This window comes from Polyergus mexicanus, unplaced genomic scaffold, assembly GCF_030449975.1.
Source record: "Polyergus mexicanus isolate NDT 795.1 unplaced genomic scaffold, iyPolMexi1.0 SCAF_3, whole genome shotgun sequence".
In the NCBI taxonomy this organism is placed as follows: domain Eukaryota; kingdom Metazoa; phylum Arthropoda; class Insecta; order Hymenoptera; family Formicidae; genus Polyergus; species Polyergus mexicanus.
This window is the reverse complement of record NW_027223323.1, coordinates 8549230-8567016: the sequence shown is the minus strand read 5'-3', so window position 1 is coordinate 8567016 and position 17787 is coordinate 8549230. Positions and strand designations below refer to the sequence as shown.

At 38.2% G+C, this 17787-nt stretch overlaps 2 protein-coding genes across 13 annotated transcripts in view; one reads left to right on the top strand and one right to left on the bottom strand.

Annotated features, from left to right (window-relative positions):
* LOC138931783 (phospholipase A2-like) overlaps positions 1 to 3652 on the top strand; it is a 49569-nt gene extending 45917 nt beyond the window's left edge. For both annotated transcript variants that reach the window (XR_011446677.1, XM_070292898.1), the window contains one exon: positions 3382 to 3652. The gene's annotated coding sequence lies outside the window, so the exon portion shown is untranslated. The remainder of the gene's footprint in view (positions 1 to 3381) is intronic.
* Positions 1 to 17787, bottom strand: part of LOC138931780 (uncharacterized) — an 88671-nt gene that overhangs the window by 63980 nt on the left and 6904 nt on the right. Inside the window, exons 1-3 of one of the 11 annotated variants that reach the window (XM_070292879.1) lie at positions 13588 to 13873; positions 8638 to 8671; positions 7890 to 8344 (exon numbers count right to left, since the gene is read on the bottom strand). The exons of 2 other annotated variants lie outside the window; for them this stretch is intronic. In XM_070292879.1, coding sequence (XP_070148980.1) covers positions 7890 to 8130 — 241 coding nt within the window. In that variant the 5' untranslated portion in view covers positions 8131 to 8344; positions 8638 to 8671; positions 13588 to 13873. Of the gene's footprint in view, positions 1 to 7889; positions 8407 to 8637; positions 8672 to 13145; positions 13559 to 13587; positions 13874 to 17787 lie in introns of those variants that run through there. 8 more of the 11 variants (XM_070292878.1, XM_070292877.1, XM_070292882.1 and 5 more) reach the window with 8 other exon arrangements.

Genomic DNA, 17787 nt, shown 5'->3' with positions numbered 1-17787 from the left:
CAAAAAAATATCCGCTACACGTGTGTGTACCAAACCCATGAAAAAAAAAAAAAAAAAAAAAAAAATTAAAACTATTTTTTTCAGATCGATATAGACATTGATATATCATATATTTATTTTATATCTATCTCATTGTGATTTTAAATAAATTAACAATGTTTTTGCATTACTATATATTTCAGACTAAATTAACATTGCGAGACATTTATAAAACAACCCCCATTATTAGCGCATAATATATATATATAATTCGATAAATTTAAATAAAATTCTACGCCATCGAGACCCTTTGTATCGTACTATTTGGATTCATTCTCCCTTTGAAGCTTCACGTTTTCCCAATTTAAAATCCCGACAGGTCTTCGAAATACTTCGAATTAGTCGGCGATTCGCTCGGCGCGAAAATCACTCCTGCAATTTCAGGACCCCTCTTTCCTTCGCAGACGATACATATCGAACGGGACAAAACGCGCAATCGCTCGTCGGACGGTAAATCGAAAAAGTTCTCTTCTTTTTTTTCGCGCCCGCGCGATTCCTGATCCTGTCGATTCTAAAATCCGCGACGCCACGAACTAGACCGAACATATGGTACATGGGACGCCGAGATCCACCAGGTAGTCGCGTTTCCTCGAGTTTCTTACTGCTTTACCCCATACCCTCGGCTTTTGTCTCTCCCTCCCTCGGCTGCCACGACATTCTTTCCCTTTTTACTCGACGTCGGCGTCGGAAAATCTCCAAGATTTTCCTGGATTTCCCGAAACCACGTACTCCGAAATAGTCGCCGAGCACGTCGATCGCGCACACCGCGATGTCGAGTATGTCAACACAAGGGTAAGGTGGGAGACGCGAGGTATGGTTCTTGCAGGATCAATCGCCTCGCGGAATTCTTCTGCCTTTCTGAAATTCCCAATTTTTTACTCCGCTCTGCGTCTTGTATCTCTAAATTTATATATGATCCGCGACGCATAAATTCTTTTGCCGAGATGATAGCGTTTACGAAAAAGATAGAATAATAATCGGAGATAACAAGTTACTTTTATTTGAATTTTTTAGATGATCTACAAATTGCGACAAAATTCGAGATAAAAATCGATTTATAATTTTACGCACCAGATACTTTAATATATGCATGTATTCTGATATGTACTTTTTATCTTGACATGTATTGTGTAGTTTACTCTTTCAATGCTTCTATATGTATATTACATAATGCATAAAATTATAACTATATAAATTCGATCCATAAAATTTTTGCAAAATTGTACTTCACCGAAAATGAGTTTATTTTATTTATTTAATTTATAGTTTTTATCAGATAATTTTATAACGACTTTTATCTCCGTATATACTACGTGTATAAATATATCATTTACCTGAAAAGTATGCAATCTGTATAATTCTTATTTTGAGACAGATTCTACAATGTTTTTAATTCGGCATTTCTCAATATATGTATAATAAATTTCGTACCGTTAAATATCCTTTTTCCTCGTCCTTTCGAAAATTACGGCGGACGCAATCTTGCTCTTTCATTAACTTATCCTTTGACGTGCGAAAGTCTAACCGAGAGCAAGAGATGAGAAAAATGTATCAGACGTGTCGGTCAGGGCAAGTTTGCGGTCAGTAAGATCAAAGGGGATGTGTAATTTACGCCCTCAATGGTAGCTCGCGTGTTCATATATGTGCACGTATTGAGAGATCCTTTGCAAAATCGATAGCGATCTTATATGCTTGTCTTTAGTATGAGATGTAAACATATTGCTTTTTTAATAAATATTTAAACTTCTGAAATTAATAAAGAATCGATAGAGTTTGAGTTTACATACAGAATTAGAAGTTTAATAATTTAAACTTCATTTAATTCCAATGAAATATAGATTCTTCAAATTGAAATATTTGTGAGATTTTCAATATTATCATATTTTGAAGTTTCCAAGATGTTTCCAGTTTTCCAAATTCTTACATGTAATGTAAATTCAAACTTACATAATTACATGATAAATGCTATTTCACTTACATAATATCATATTTTTGATAATTTAACAAATTCTCTGATTCCCAAGTTGCAAGAAATCGCATCGCTTTACAAACGGTTACTGGGATAATTGTGAAGACATGATTTATACACGAAAGAGATCTGTTTGGAGCATGTCGCACGGTATGTTGACAGGAAAGAAAATATTGGAGCAGAATTGTGGAATCGCATGTGTACTGCATTAAAGCTTGATTTATCAACGACCGGCTTCGTTCCACCTTTCAAACGTGTAGAAATATCGTCGCATAAATTTCGAAGAGCTTATGCCAAGCCTCTCTCTTCGTTTTTCTCACAACGTCGCGCGGAAATCTTTTCGCATTTACAATTACGAGATTACGAATCTTCATATTTGCGAACGAATCGTTGCGATAAGATACGAGAATATTCATTCTCCCTATTAATATTTATAACTTAAATATCATTATCTAAATTTATTGTAAAATTATGTAACAATAATTACTAATGTAAATAATCAATAATTTAATCATACTTGTTTAAATTAAATTAACAAAGAATAATATTGTTACAAAACGTTAAAGACGAATTTGAAATAAATAACAGGAGCAAGAAGGGATTATTTGATGCAATTTGTAGATGCGTTAAAGCACGGCGACGATTTCGCGAAGCAATGTTTTCGGCATCGGAATGCAACCGGAATAATGCCGCAATTTTACGCTTCGCGAAACGTTACGACGTTTTAAGCGAGCTGTGCGGAATATTGACGACTTTGTTTGCTATTAATTTAATCGCGAATACATTTTGCTGGATTGGAACTTTAGCGATTCTTGCCGCATTGTTTTAATCGCCCTGAACAAGCTCTCAGTTTCATCGCGTCGAAATTACAACGTAAGTAAACTAATTATCACAAAATTTATTGCGGATTATTCTAAATTATTAATTTGTTATTCTAATTATTAATTATTAATTATTTCCTATACATGGCATTATATATCTAAGTCCCGTGTTTATGCCATCGATCTATGTGTCTATTTTCCTTTTTCATTTATACTCTGCCTTTTAATTTAAATAAAATAAATCAATCAATTTATTACAAATTAAATGATAAATATTTCTTATTTCTCAAACAGTTGGCCAGAACTTATGTCAACCAGAAGCGCTTTTTGATTGTGTAAGGATAAATGTTTGCCTATAAAATAAATGAAGCTAATAAATGTAAAAGCGATTGCAATATTAAAGAGAATAATTCTGCGCGCGAAGTGATTGTTCACGAATTTCCAGTATCTCGAGGCAATTAGATTCGCGGGACAGAAAGCGTTAGAAATTAATACAGCACCGATCATTATTTCGAGACCTTACAAGTGACTTGGACTTCTCTCTAATTCCAGACACTTTCCGCAACAATGGCGAGAGAGGAACGGGCGCGTCCTGCGAGCAGAATTTTAAGCGAGTGGATCCAGGAAATTAGGAAGATTTGATCAGCCCCCGGTCCTGGAATTACAAATAATCTCATTATCGTGCCGCACGATGCTCCATCCCTGGCGATTTATAGCGAATCTGCTATTTAAACTGGCGAACAGCATCGCGATTATGTGATTTACATGAAGATCTTGCGCGCGCAATAAGTATCCCATTGGATCTCTCTCTCTCTCTCTTTCTCTCTCTTCTTTTTTGTTTTACATTATAAGAATTAAATTGTTGTTCGATTCACGCGTCGTTGCAATTCATTTCATCTGTGATATTTTACATTTGTTATATATCCGCATTTGAATGTGAAATCTGTATATTTCTAAAATTCTCTTTTTTGACATTTTTATGTCTTTGTAATTTTTATCCGAATAAATTTCTTTGTTCGATTTTACACGTTACGTTGTTCCTTCCTTCTCTTCTCACATACCCTCCTACTTTTCACCCCTTTTTCTTTGCCTCGTGACCCTTCGGTAAGTCGCGCCAGCAATGAAGACAAATTGTCGGCGTCCCGCAGTTTTACGAAGACAGTAATTAATTACCGCGTCGCGTAACGAGTCCTGTTTCAACTATTGACACGCGTCGATTTAAGCAAATTCTTCTTAGATTTCATTGATACAAAGTTCCTGATTAATTAGCGCTAAGAAACGAAAAAGATATAACTAACAATATATGTATTGTAATAATAACGTAACAATAAATAAATGACACACGGTATACCATATAATAATTAGACAAATTGCATAGATAGTAATATTATTTGAACTATTGTCAAATAAAATTGCAAATTAATATATATATATATATAAATTACTCAATATAATTAATTATATAACTAATTATATATCTCAATATCTAAAATGTATTAATTTATTAATTATGTCATATATTATGTGTACACATCTATATAAAGAGTATCTATTGTATTTTATGTATAATATCGGTTATATATATATATATATATATATATATATATATATATATATATATATATATATATAGGAATTTAATTACCCTTTTGTTTTATGACACTGATCAATAAAGATTAAAGGGACGTTGAACTTTTTTATCAGAGTATCGTTTCTCTTAATTCAACGTCATTGTCACAAGTCAACTAAACGACGATTGAGATTCCGAGATGAGGAAAATTACTACTCTGCTACTTTCTAGCCGCGTTCGCTGCCTCCGAAACAAATTCCGCAGGATGACGAGGATAATAAAGACTCGTTAGTCCTGCGGAATCGGCGAAATACCGCTAGGAAAAGTCGCTCGTTTGCCGACTTTTTTCTATCTTGATTGCGCCCGCTTCACAACTTTCACTCTTCTCAGAATGTCTCGAAAAATAAAGCCCGACGAATTACCGTGAATTATAGCTACGGACGATGGAGAAACAAGTCGCTATGTAAGTATGTACTATAACTGCGGATTTAAGAGCGACAAACTAACGTAAATTAATTGCGCCAAACGTTAAGCTGGAATCAAGCAAAATTTGCCATCACAAATTCATTGGAATTAAAATATTATATTCAAATTAAAGCTCTTTAAATCCTTTTAATAACGAATTAATATATAAGCTTATATCTCTTTCATGTTATATATATTTTTCTAAATCTTTAATTAATACTTACTTCAGAAATTAAAATAGCAGAGTGAGAATCACCGCAGATTAAAGAATAATAAATTTTGAGCGAAAAAATTAATATAAAGAAACGTATTAAAAGCATGCGAAAAAATTGTAAAACAGATTCAAATAAAATTATTTAACTGATTTAATTCCAATAAAAACCACGGAGTTTAAAATAAATATATTTATGAGATTTGACTTTTTATAATTTTAAAAATTTCTTAAAAATCTTCAAGCGACGCGAAAATCCTGTGCGAAACGAACGCCATGAGTTACAGCTTCGTATTTCGGGAATCAAATTTCTCTTATAGTTAAGATCATTTATCGGGGAAGTCTCCCGCGCGCAAAAATCGCCCCGAAGGGGTGCAAAGATTTACGAGGGGTTGCTACGAGGCACCCGCCATCTTTGAATCACCAGTCTCCGCGGAGATCGTTTCTCTCCATCCGGGCTTAAAAGTATTTCCTTGCTATTCTCACCGCTCATTTGAGCTAATAACTCGCGCGCGATCCCTACCAGAGGCAAGAAGCGGGGGTGGGATGGAAGGGAGGATGGAGATAAAGATAGAAAAGGAGGAGGGCATGGCCTTGAGCTCTGGTTGTTTGCAGAAATGACCCAACCTGCTTCCGCGGAACCAGTTTTTCCCACAGTTTTCCGGGAGCAAACTTTCGAATTTAATTCAGTTACTGTCTACCCCGTAACATATCCCGAGGCTTGCGGGGAGGAAAAGAAGGGTGAGATCAACGCGAAAGGAGGTCAATCTCCGAAACTTTCCCGGAATATGTGCGAATTGTTATAATGATGAAATATAACGCGTCAAAATCATTTCGCCATCATCTCGTACAAAGCTTAAATTTGAGAATGCTGAGGAGATGTTAATAATATATGTATATATAATCTCAGAATATGAATATACGTATAGAACTGTTTGTTTTTATAAGACCGTTTTTTAATATTGTTTTGATGCGCGATTTATCGAGAGCTCTATCTGTGAAAACGGCGATTATCTCTACATTCATAAGATCACCGAATGAAACGGGAGTTTGATGAAAGTCGATTTCCGCGGCTATTTCCCGCTTTAATATTAATTACTAGCCGCGCGTGGAGAATCGCCGCGGATAAAATCATTTATTAATCGGCAAATAATGCGACCGCGTGCACAAATGGCGGCTTCATTATGGAATCGCTGCGTGTACAGCTTCCCAATACAGCCAGATAATTGCGTTTTGCCGAAATAAATCTCTCGCTTGTGACTACACCAACGTAAATAACCGATAATTAACAACAGGCGTTAGAGCTTAAATTCCCTCGTTATCATTCTATAATTTTTAAATAACTTTATTTCTAACTCCGATGTGAACTCCACGCGAAAAATTTAAAGAATAAAAATTAATTATGTCACTAAATTAAAAAAAGAGAAAAATAAAATTAATATAACTCGATAGAGAAACCTGTGTCTCGCGTCCTTTATATAGTTTGTTATCTTTTAGATTCATTAAGATTTTATTTAGATTTATATTTTATTTAAAATTATTAAATTAAATTTAATTCTTATCTAATCTTAAAGAGTTTTCTATTGTCTAATTTCAATTTGAATTATCTCAATCTTTGGGCATTAAAACTTACAATTAGTCCCGTTTTTATCTCTAATTCTCTCCTTTAATTCTTTCGCTGTTATATCTTTAAATCAGGAGAAAGAGAGATAACTTATTATAATAAAATTTTAAATTTGATTTCGAAATTTTTGATCAATTTAAGGATCGAGCGCTGACTAACTTGATATTTTTTTTATTATACGCTCTTTCGGCTGTAAAGTTTACGTCGCAAAATAAAGTCGGGAATAAAAACTAAAGTTCTAGATGTTCGAATATTTTTACTTAATCTAAACGAGTAGGTTAAGTCATCGTAAGTCTTGATAATAAATCTTAAAAAAAAAAAAAAAAAAAAAGGACGAAACCGTTCTTCGGCTCCGTGATGGATGGTGCCCATCACGGTGAATAAATAACGACCCGTGGCCTTTAAGGAACCGAAACCCGATAGAGAACGCGGAACAATAAGAATGGATCGCTCGATCGCGGAATACATTTAAGTATACCTCCGTCACGCGACACAGAGGGGGTGGTGGATTTGACGGCGGGGACGAAGAAATAGCGGCGGAAGAAGAAGAGAAATAAAAGTCGAGAGCCTGAGCGACCGAGACGAGAGAAAGAAATAAAAAGGAATTGTCATCGTCCGGGTGGCTGCAACCACCCTTGTAACCGCGCCGCGGATATTCTCTCCCACCCCCACCCCCATTCCTTCCCCTCGATCCTCCTTGCTCCCCAATTTCCTCCCCCTTTCTTTCCCCTATGATCTTTTTACAACCACTGTCATTTGTTTTTACGTTTACTCCACGTCGTTCCTGAAAATCCTTCGCGAGACCTGCCGCGCAGTGAGATTTCGTCGAGAAAACTGGGAGAGATAGAGGAATGAATTATATAATATATTTCGAGAGAATGAACTATAAAGCTCCTTAGGTGCTCTCCGGCAATCTGAATGATTTTTTATAACATGACATTCGTTGAAAGTAGAGCTTTAATAATAACCATCGTGCATGGTAATCTTTGTAAAAAAAGACTTGTAATTTACATATCGACCATCCACTTTAGAATAACTAATAATATTAAAGAATATGTATAACGGATATTAATTATATATAGAAACTAAATGTATATATACAATTTTTCTTTGTAGAGTCAGGTTCTTGTCAATTATATCGTTTATCTTTACTTTGGAATCGCTGTAAAAAAGAGATGATCGTTACTCACGGATCGTAAAGTTAGTGGGTTTCACGATCTTCGGGCAGACTCTGAAGAGCCCGAGCTTGAATCTCACGCTGACGACATTGGCGTAGTTTCTCGGTACATTCGGCAGGGCGAGCTTCTCCTCGGTATGGAGCCAGGTCGGGCCCAGAAGGGCGACGCTGAGGGCTGCGAGGGCGGCGAGGCCGCATACGACGCCGCATCTGGTTAACGCGATACCACCTGGACCACCACCCGAGCAGCACATCTTCGTTTCCCGAATGGTGGTGACTCAGGATGACATCTCTCAGCGAATCACCTGCGCAACGCGAGAAGGTCACTTGGGTTCATCCCTTCGCCCTGCATATCCGCCGACTCTTCCTCAAGCTGATCTCTTCGAGATATATATTCGTCGAAATAGTCTCTCTCTTATTCAACCTCTTTCTTCAAAGTTTCGCCACGCGTGTCAGTCTTTCGCGGATCTGCAATGAATTTTTATCCCTTCGTTTCCACTCTCACGTGTGTGTTAATACATTCGAATCGTCTGAAAGATCCCGCATTCTCTCGCGATTATAAATTCCTTACGAATCGTACTTTCGACGAATTTAAAGAGTCATTATTTTTTCTCTCGGAAAAATCAGGAGCAGATATCGTTTATTATAACTCGTTCTTTTTTTTTAATTTCCATAAACTTATGAAAGAGAGGAATTCAATATCCAAGGAAATATCCTATATATACTTATACGCTCGCGATCGGAATACTCGTGAAAAATACCGTAGCGATGCAAAAAAGAAGATGCTGAATTCCTCTGAAAAGGATGACGTCCGTTAATGGATTTCTCGTTATGTGGAGAAACCATTAAAACGCGCGTTTGCTCACTCTCGAAGAAATTAATTCCGATTGCCGTTATCGCGAACGGTTTGAAAAATAAAGCAAAAAGATGCGAGAAGGGAGAAGGGAGGGAGAGGAGAAAAAATGGCGGGAGAGATGAAAGGATGGACCGCCATTATCGCTACCGCGTTTTCCCGCATCTAGGATAGATGGGAGTCTCCGACTTTTTTTTTCAATGACTTTTTTTCAGGGCTTCACCTTCTTATGTACGAGTACGTCAATAATGATATTTCCCCGAAAACGAGCGTCTCATCAATTTGTAATAAAAATTTTCGCGATCCTAATCTCGACGATCTCATCCGAAAAGGAAAACTTCGCGTCACGTTTTCGCGAATAATCGCGGAAAAATGCTCGGGATATTTCCCGATTTCCCTGCCGTGGCGCGAAACCAGCTCCGAGAAACGTGTCTCCCTTGACCGCGAGTCGATAAAAATCTCCCGCCGCCGACAACGAGGTAATAGCAATAATCGCTTCCGGTTTTTGCCTCCAACAAGCGGTCGGTTAGTCGGTGAACGGGGAAAAAAAAAAAAAAAAGCGCAAGTATCGTTTTGCGGCGCAATGTCTGTATCGACGTGACCCATAATACGCGCGAGCGCGCGATTTATGTTCGCTGCGGATGGCAGTTGCAATTACAACGTCATTCTTTCGCTTCGATCTAATTAATTGGAAAATGTCGGCGGAGGGGTGGGGGGAGGGGGGAAGTATAAGTGCACCAGCAGTTTCAAAAGGCCCTCGAGAGATTTCCGGTTCTTGTTAGGAAGGAGTTTCGAGTGCTGCTTAAGTCTGTTCCGCCTCTTTTTCTTTTCGATCCCTTGTTCCTTTCCATCCCCCTCCCCCTCCCCCCCTTCATCTCGCGCCTCCTTCCGAGTATCACGTAATTAAAAGTTCGAACCCACCGCGATTCACGCCTGACTGAAACCATCCTCTCTCCGCCCGCATTACTACGTAATCTAAGAGAGGAGGCAGGTGGGAGGAAAGGGGCTTACAATGTGCTTCCTTCTTTTTTCTGCCCTCTCCTTCGTTTTTTTGTAATTACTCCTTCTTGAGAACTTTGGCTGATCCGAGAGACCAGAAATTCTACGGCGAGATTTCTGCTCTCTCGCGGCTATCGAATAATGGAGGAAAATTCTGACAGTTCAAAGCTATTTGTCAATCGTTCCTGCTTGGTGCAAATGTAACAAGTACTCTAATTAGCGTGTATTAGCGTGTGTTTATTTATTCATTTATTTATTTTAGAAAAGATTGTATCAATAGTTTATTTATAATTCAATTTTAGTCTGACAGGATACGTACTCGGCGTAAAAGAAATACTACATGTTTTAAGCGTGTGCTAATGTGTGTGCATAATACTGTCTCTTAACTGTCACGTTGATATCATATAAATGTATATTTTCAAGAATTAAAAAAAAAAAAGAAAATTGTTAAAACGTTGGAATGAATTGCCAACCTCATCGGTTGGTTCGGAAAAGTCCATCGACACTTCCAACGTGCAGCTTCTGTCAACCCGATCTGTTTTTCCGCGGACGCATCCTGGTGTCGGAATATCCGGTCGAATCGACACCAGGAACGCGGCGACGATCATCGATCAAAGTGGTTGCGGACAGAACGGTCGTATGCGCGAACGAGCGCATCTGTGTGTTTTTTTTTCTCCGCTCTCTTTGCAATGCGGAAGCGAATCGCGGCTTGACGTTACGTCGAGCTTTTCGTGACTACGATGAATGTTTCCGCTGAGATGAGATGAATAAATAAATTATATCCGCGAGCCAACCACAAGAGAAAACAAAATTGAAAAGATATCTTTAAAAAACATATTTATTGCGCAATGTTCAATTCAAAATTTGCCAGTTTCCTTCAAATTATCAGTTGTACATTTATAACATGTTTGTATTGTATGAAAAATAAATTTTTATCCTTTACTTATATTTCTGAAATTTATTTCGCTTTATTTTTATTTTCAATCCCTTTAGAAGGCGAAAGCCATCGATATATATGTCGACATTAAAATGTATATAAATTTTATATATCATTTTTTTAAATTCAGTGCAATTGCACGCCATACCCTATATATATCCTATATTATTAATAGCAGGCACGCAACTGTACTAATTAAGCTCGATATTAAGCGCGGCTCGGTTTCAATCCGGAACCGGCTCACCGTAAAATCGTGCGAGAACGAGCGCGGCGATTTTTACGGTTTACGCATCGCGACGGACGATTTCCGCTTCCGCGAGCTCTAATCAAACTCGACGCGACGCGACGCGACGACGGACCGGGAAAAAGAGCGTTCGTTAAAATCCCGACGCGTTCGGGATCCGCGCCCAATTTCCTGACGAGTCTCGCCAAGAGCTGCAGAGTAATTTCGGTGTCGCTCCTGCGGATTTTCCCTGGGACGGAAAAGTAAACCCGAGCGCGAAATTACAAATTACGCCTTTTTCAATTAAAAAATTGCAACTTGCGTCCGACGCAGAAAATGCCGGCATGACCTGAAAATTTCGAAGCCCCGATTGCGATCGGAAAATCTAAAGAAAGAGAAGGAGATAGATAAAAGAGAGAGAGAGAGAGAGAGAGAGAGAGAGAGAGAGAGAGAGAGATGCAATAAAACGATTGCATTGCGCGGAAAAATATTTGCCCCGCGCAAAACAATTCCCGTCGAGAAAATATTTACATTGCATTAGAATGATTTCGCGGTGCGCGAATGTTTTAGCGCGTTTCCGAAAGGGCTCGCAGTTGCGGGCGTAGTTTTTAAACGTCAGATAGAGGTAGAAGATATCCCGCGTGTAATGTATAATAGATTTTCTTGCGTGCGACCAACACCCCTCCCATATAATACGTGATTTTTTTTTAATAGAGCATGTTTATATGGAACCAACGCATTTTGCATTATAAATGAAGATTCTCGCTATCTCGGTACAATTTTCATTTCGCGTGTATGGTATATATAACGTGTGTGTGCTCCTTCTCCCTTCCACTTTAATTAATAAAAATAATTAATATAATAATATAAATTAACGCAATATATATATCTAAAAATTCAAATAAATTACGTCGTCGCAAAAAATACAGAGAAATAATTGGATTTGAATTAAAAACTTTCCCGATCGTTAAGAAAATAAGATCGTATAAGCTGTTAGACTGAAAATACAATTCGCGGCGAGCGTTTCCGCGTTTCACACGGACCACCCTGTACATATGGCTCTTTGAAGTCATTATCGGCGTGTCAGTGTCAGACGATCAACCCCCTCGCCGACACCCGAGCGGAAAAAGCGGGGAGTGTCGGGCGCGCGCGATATTTTTCTACTGTCACGAGCGACCGCTCGTCCCAAGTCGTCCCAAATCCTGGACAGGACCAGCAGGGTCCTGGCGAATAGCGCGCGAATCAGGGTGTGTTTCGACCGCGAGATTTTATGCGGGGAAAATCCGAGGTTTATCCTTCCAAGGGCATCCGTGTCTAAGGATGTGCAAAGGAAAGGATTAAGAGTGACGCGAATATATGCGCGAGAGACATTTAATAATGATATATTATTAATAATGATAATATATATAAAAGAAATATTTTGATAGAAAGTGAGTATATTAGAGTTTTCAAAGATGCTTTCTCGGCAATTTGAAAATAAAATATGGAGACTCCGCGAAAATATACGATAAAGCGAGCTCTCTCGCAAAAGAATATAAAAATTCCAGGTTTCAATAAGTTTGAAATACTTTAAAAGTCCAAGTACACAGGAAATATCAAGATTTCGATATCGACAACTGATGATATAGTATGTGGAACAATACAAAGTTGATGCAAAATTCAAATCGAACGTAAAAGGATTTAAGAGTTAAGAGCAGATGGACTTGAAGAATCAAAGATCTGAATGCGAAAATGTTTCATGTCAGCGTCCAACGAATAAAAATTTATATAAAGATGTGAGAACAGATTTATAAGTTAAATATTTAATGTCTTAAAGCGCAATATATTCCAAGGATTTTTGGAGAATCAAAAGTCTAAATATCGAAGTATCTAAGATTTGAAAAGAGATAATGCACGAAATGAATCTTCATTAATTTATATTGTGATTTATCATGCAAAAAATATTTTTGAATTCAAAAAATAAGATGGTAATTTTTTAAGATTACAAATTTTAAAAGAAATATTTGAAGATATAAAGAACAACCGATTGATATAAAATTATGCACTTCGAAAAAAGAGGTTACGGAGAAAATTCGAAAAGATATAAAAGCTGCAGGTAATCGCAAATATTTGAGGGAAACCGAGAGAAATGACTCAATGTAAAGTCGAGCGATCGGCCAATATTTAAAAAGGATACGAATCAAATATATAAAAGTTTCAAAGATCCTCCGGTCGGAGAGGTACAAGTAGAAAATATAAAAATTACATTATATCCAACCTCGATTCAAATCCATCCGCAAAACGATATCCATCGATATTTTCCGAATCTTTATCCAATGACACCGTACGCGATACTAATGAGCCGGCATTAACAACCGGATTATCCCTTATGATCAATCTTACTGGAAACGATCCCGCAAATTACTGTGATACGAAATTACTGGGATATCGTCGCGGGAGCCAATCACGTCGCTACCGCAGACACCGTGGTTGATGAGGGATCTAAGGATTAGGAATACACAGAACCCCAGAAATAGGAACTCGTCTTCGAGGATTCCAGGTAAGGGTGTAGCCCGTATATTATCGTTCCTCGATAACTAACGATTCATTCTTAAAAATTAAATTATCCTTCACGATAAATCTCGTAGAAACCAATCGGAGGATTTAATGTTCAATTTTTTCCTAGATCAATACGCAAAATTCAGATAATTTAAACCCACCTCTAGGGAAATATATAATTATAAGTGACTTTTCGTCATCAAAAAAGAATCAACAATATCAACAATTCACGTTACTCATTATCCCCATTGACGAACCAGAGTTCACTGGCGCAGAATCAGGAACAGAATCACGTCGCGAATAACACACGTGTCTCTCTCGAGGCTCTCGCGGGGAGGAGAATCTTGGTGATTTTGCGCGAAAATTATCCGATGATCGGCGACTCGATGATAACGACGCGGCTCCGCGTCGCACAACGTAGAGAGCCTCGACTTCTCGCGTTCGATCCGCCCGGCGGCCCGAGGCGTACTGGCCCTTCGTAAACGTGGTGCGCCTCCGCCGAGCGGTGGGCGAGCGTCGCGACGGAAGAGGGCGGAAGAGGCGCCGAGAGGGTGGATGAGAGAGCGCGACGCTGAGGGGGCGAATGTCTACCACCGACGATTTTCGACGACGGGCTTTCCACGTAGAAATTTCGCGAAAAGAACACACACACACGCGAGAACATTCGACTTTGATTTTGAGCCTTATATAGAGGAGTAAATCAGAAATAAGATAAATAATTTAAGGAATTTAACAGTCGATGAATTTTGCAGCAATCGCGCCGCTAAAACTATAAGTTGTACCAGCAGCTGAAGTCTGAGAGTATACAGGATGTTAAACGAGAATCACGAGTAAGGAGTCTGAAATTTCGAGATAAGGGGGCTCAAAGTTGGAAAGGAAAGTTGAAATCTGAAAGTTGAAGTTGGAAATGAAACGTCGAAATTTCAATCTTGGAAAGAGTAAGGCGGTAGGCGAGGAAGCGTTTGAACGTTAAAAGACATTTTTTTTCTTAAACTCTGAACAGATTGTCTACAATAAGCATGCGTTTATACAATAGTCACGCGTTACTTCCGAATGTTAAGTTGCCTAGAGAGTCTACAGAGATCTTAGAAACCTTCTAAAAAATTATTTAAAAAATGAATCGTCGCGAGAAGGGAAAATTTCGAGATAGGCGGAGGGTGAATTTAGGATGATAATAAAATAACTCGTTCAACGTAAGCGAAGACGTATGTGTTCCCCCGGGGAACGTCGAGTCTCTTCTTTCCGTTCCCCTGTCTCTCTGCAAACATTCGACGAGAGTGCGAGATTATAGAACGAGTTATTATCGATGTCGCGACGTTTATTATAATAAATGACAGCGCGACAAAACTTTTCACGCGAAATCTCTCGCGCGTCCCTCACATCGTGCCCCCCCCCCTCCCCCCCATTCATATCTGCGGATTTTGATATGGATGTCCCAAGTCAATTTTGCAGGAGATCTCCGTTTACTTTAATCTTCTCGATTGCCATCGATAATTGACGCATTTAACAATACGTTACAAATGAAGAAAATGTTGATTTAACAGCGCGAAACCTCAAATAACATTTCTCTGTATTAAAGTATGTTTAGAAAATTATAAAGTCTAAAAATAAAATCATCAATTATTAAGTGTTTATTATTTTCCTTAGAGAGAGAGAAAATTTACTATCCGACTGACACCTAATTTTTAATATATATATATATATATAGCTGTTTAATATTTCGATTTGAAAACAATAGCTATTTTCGTTAAACTTAATTCGATGTGTATTATACAATATTAAATGTAAATTTTGGTTTTAAATATATATATATATATATATATATATAGCTTTGTAATTGACACACTGTTTAATGGATTTCTAATATGCGTTAAATAGTTCTGGCAGATACGAGGGGAGAAATCATATTTATCATATATATATAATTAATTTAATTTACTGTCAGAGCACATGGTTTATTTAATTAGTGTTGTTCGTTCGCATTAATAAGGGCACGCGTGCGTGTGCGTGTATCCACGCGATGACAGATACCGCGATGTATCAACAATTATCAGGGCTTATATCACTAATTTATGCATAAAATTATTTTGAGATAAAAAAAACTGATGCATTTTTTTCTCAAATTTTTCTCTCTTCTTATTCTATATTTCTCCCAGATACTGATATAAACAACAAGATATCGCTCCCCCTACATTCTTAAGCTTTATACTTTTCCTCCTAGGCATTCTTACAGTTTCCGTCTCAAGATTCCACGATCTTTTGTGTCTGTTGCCATCTTTATTCTCGTATTCTCAAATTGCTGAAAACTTTATGCATAAGCAAAGACTTCGAACGCGGCATCCCATATTATAGGGGATCCGGAATCCGTGCGAGGGAAGTGTAAAAGTTTACATAGGATTTTGATAAAGGAAAGTCAAGAGAAGTCAAATCGCGAAAGTGCCAAAAATTTCAAAATCCACCGTTGTGCAAAAGAAAAAAAAAAAAAAAAAGTCGTAACTAACGAGTAAATCATCGATAAAACCGAAGACGGTTCCAGTTTATGTGTGTGAGTGGAATGTATATCCGGCGGACGTTATTAGTTCCTAATGAGCAAGTAATCGACTGAAACTTTCTTTAAACTTCTTTAAAATCGTTTTTAGAAAGCTGGGAAATTAACTCTGAAAATTTTCACCCGCCATCCTCCCCGGCGATGTATTAAACAATTTAACGAGTCGACATCTGCGACGGTTATTATAGCGCGATTATATGAAACGCGCGCTCCAGTTTGGGTTACGAGCGACACAGCATAATCCGGATCTAAGAATCGTGAATCGAGGATTTATATGTCACAAAGAGAGAGAGAGAGTGGAATTAAACGAAACTCATTTGTCTGATGACTTTACAGCAACATAGCATTTCTGTTAAATGGATTCATTTGTCGCTCGAAAATCCAAGATATCCAAGACTTGCATATATATTGCTAAGTAATTAAAATTTTTTATGACAAATCGTTTCTTTTTTTTTCTAAATTAAAAATATAAATATAAATATATAAATAAGATACAGACAGATAAATATATCTATGTGCATGATATTTACATCGTTATAATATATAGAAGATTTAATTATCCGTGGAAGAGTGAATACTTTGAAACTGTGATAGCTTAGGATCTCAGAACGTGGGATGAGAAGAATTCTGAGGTAGCCCATTGCATAGAGAGGGATATCAGGGACCGAAGTCTAAGAAGCGACGACCGCGTTGACGCTTTGTTATTCCTAAGGCTTGACTTCCGGTAAGCTCGTCGGCGAGCTTCTCGGCACGTTCTCATCGCAAACAAAGCTCTTCGCTGCCGAGGCGAGAACCGGGGATGGCCAATACGTGTATCGACGATATCATCGCGTCCGAACATTTATGATAATCAGACGTTTAACTCGCTATAGGTATACGTTCGCCTGTGGCTGTGAATGACAGAGAGGAGATAAGTATCCCGGAATATAGAATATTCAAACTTTGAGACAGCTTCGCGAATTATACGTCACAAAATATCTTAACATCATCAAGAGTCCGAGATAACGAAGCTTCTGAATCTATAAATTTAAAATTTTAAGAACACGAGGAGTTTTTTTTTTTACAGAAATACGAAACATTGTTTGCAGTTTCAGAGATGTAAAGTTCACAGTTTGACATAGATATGATGAAAACGCAGCTGAAAACATGCAAAATCTCCAGCTTTTAAATCGGTGTGCATCATTATTTTTCGGTTGTCGAGCATCCCTCCCCCTGCGAATGCTAGGTTTGATGTATGAAACGATTATTCATTCTCGCCAATCCTCGAATTTTTGCGAATGCGGTTATAGTGTGTCGAATCGACAGATCGCGGACGTCGTTCTGGAAGGCCAATTTCGAAAATTACTCGCGGATTGGACCGATCGCGGGGATATGGAGGGAGAGTAGAAAGCTACCTCCAGCTCTCGTCCCTTTCACGTCGTTGCCGAATTACCGACCCTACGTCCCTGTGAGTGACGTTATCGCGCTGCATTTGGTGCATTTGATGCATCCGGTGGCTGGGCTACGAGAGGGAGGTGAATGTCTGGCCGAGACAGCCGAGTCAGTGGATTCGATATTCCATATTGCGTCTCTGCTTACCAACAGGTATGCCCCGTTGACTCGCCATTCGTATTCATCCTCCGAACGCGAAGGACGATACAGAACGATCGAGAAGTCACGCAGCTCGCAAAATCCAGCCATTAGACGTTCGTGCGAAATTCGATTACATTCGCAGTCGAGAAATAGGGTCGGGAAAAACGGAGATGTAAATGGAGAAAGTTCACTCAACTCATTCATACATTGTGAGAAAGAGCTCCCCGCAAAGAGATGCCCA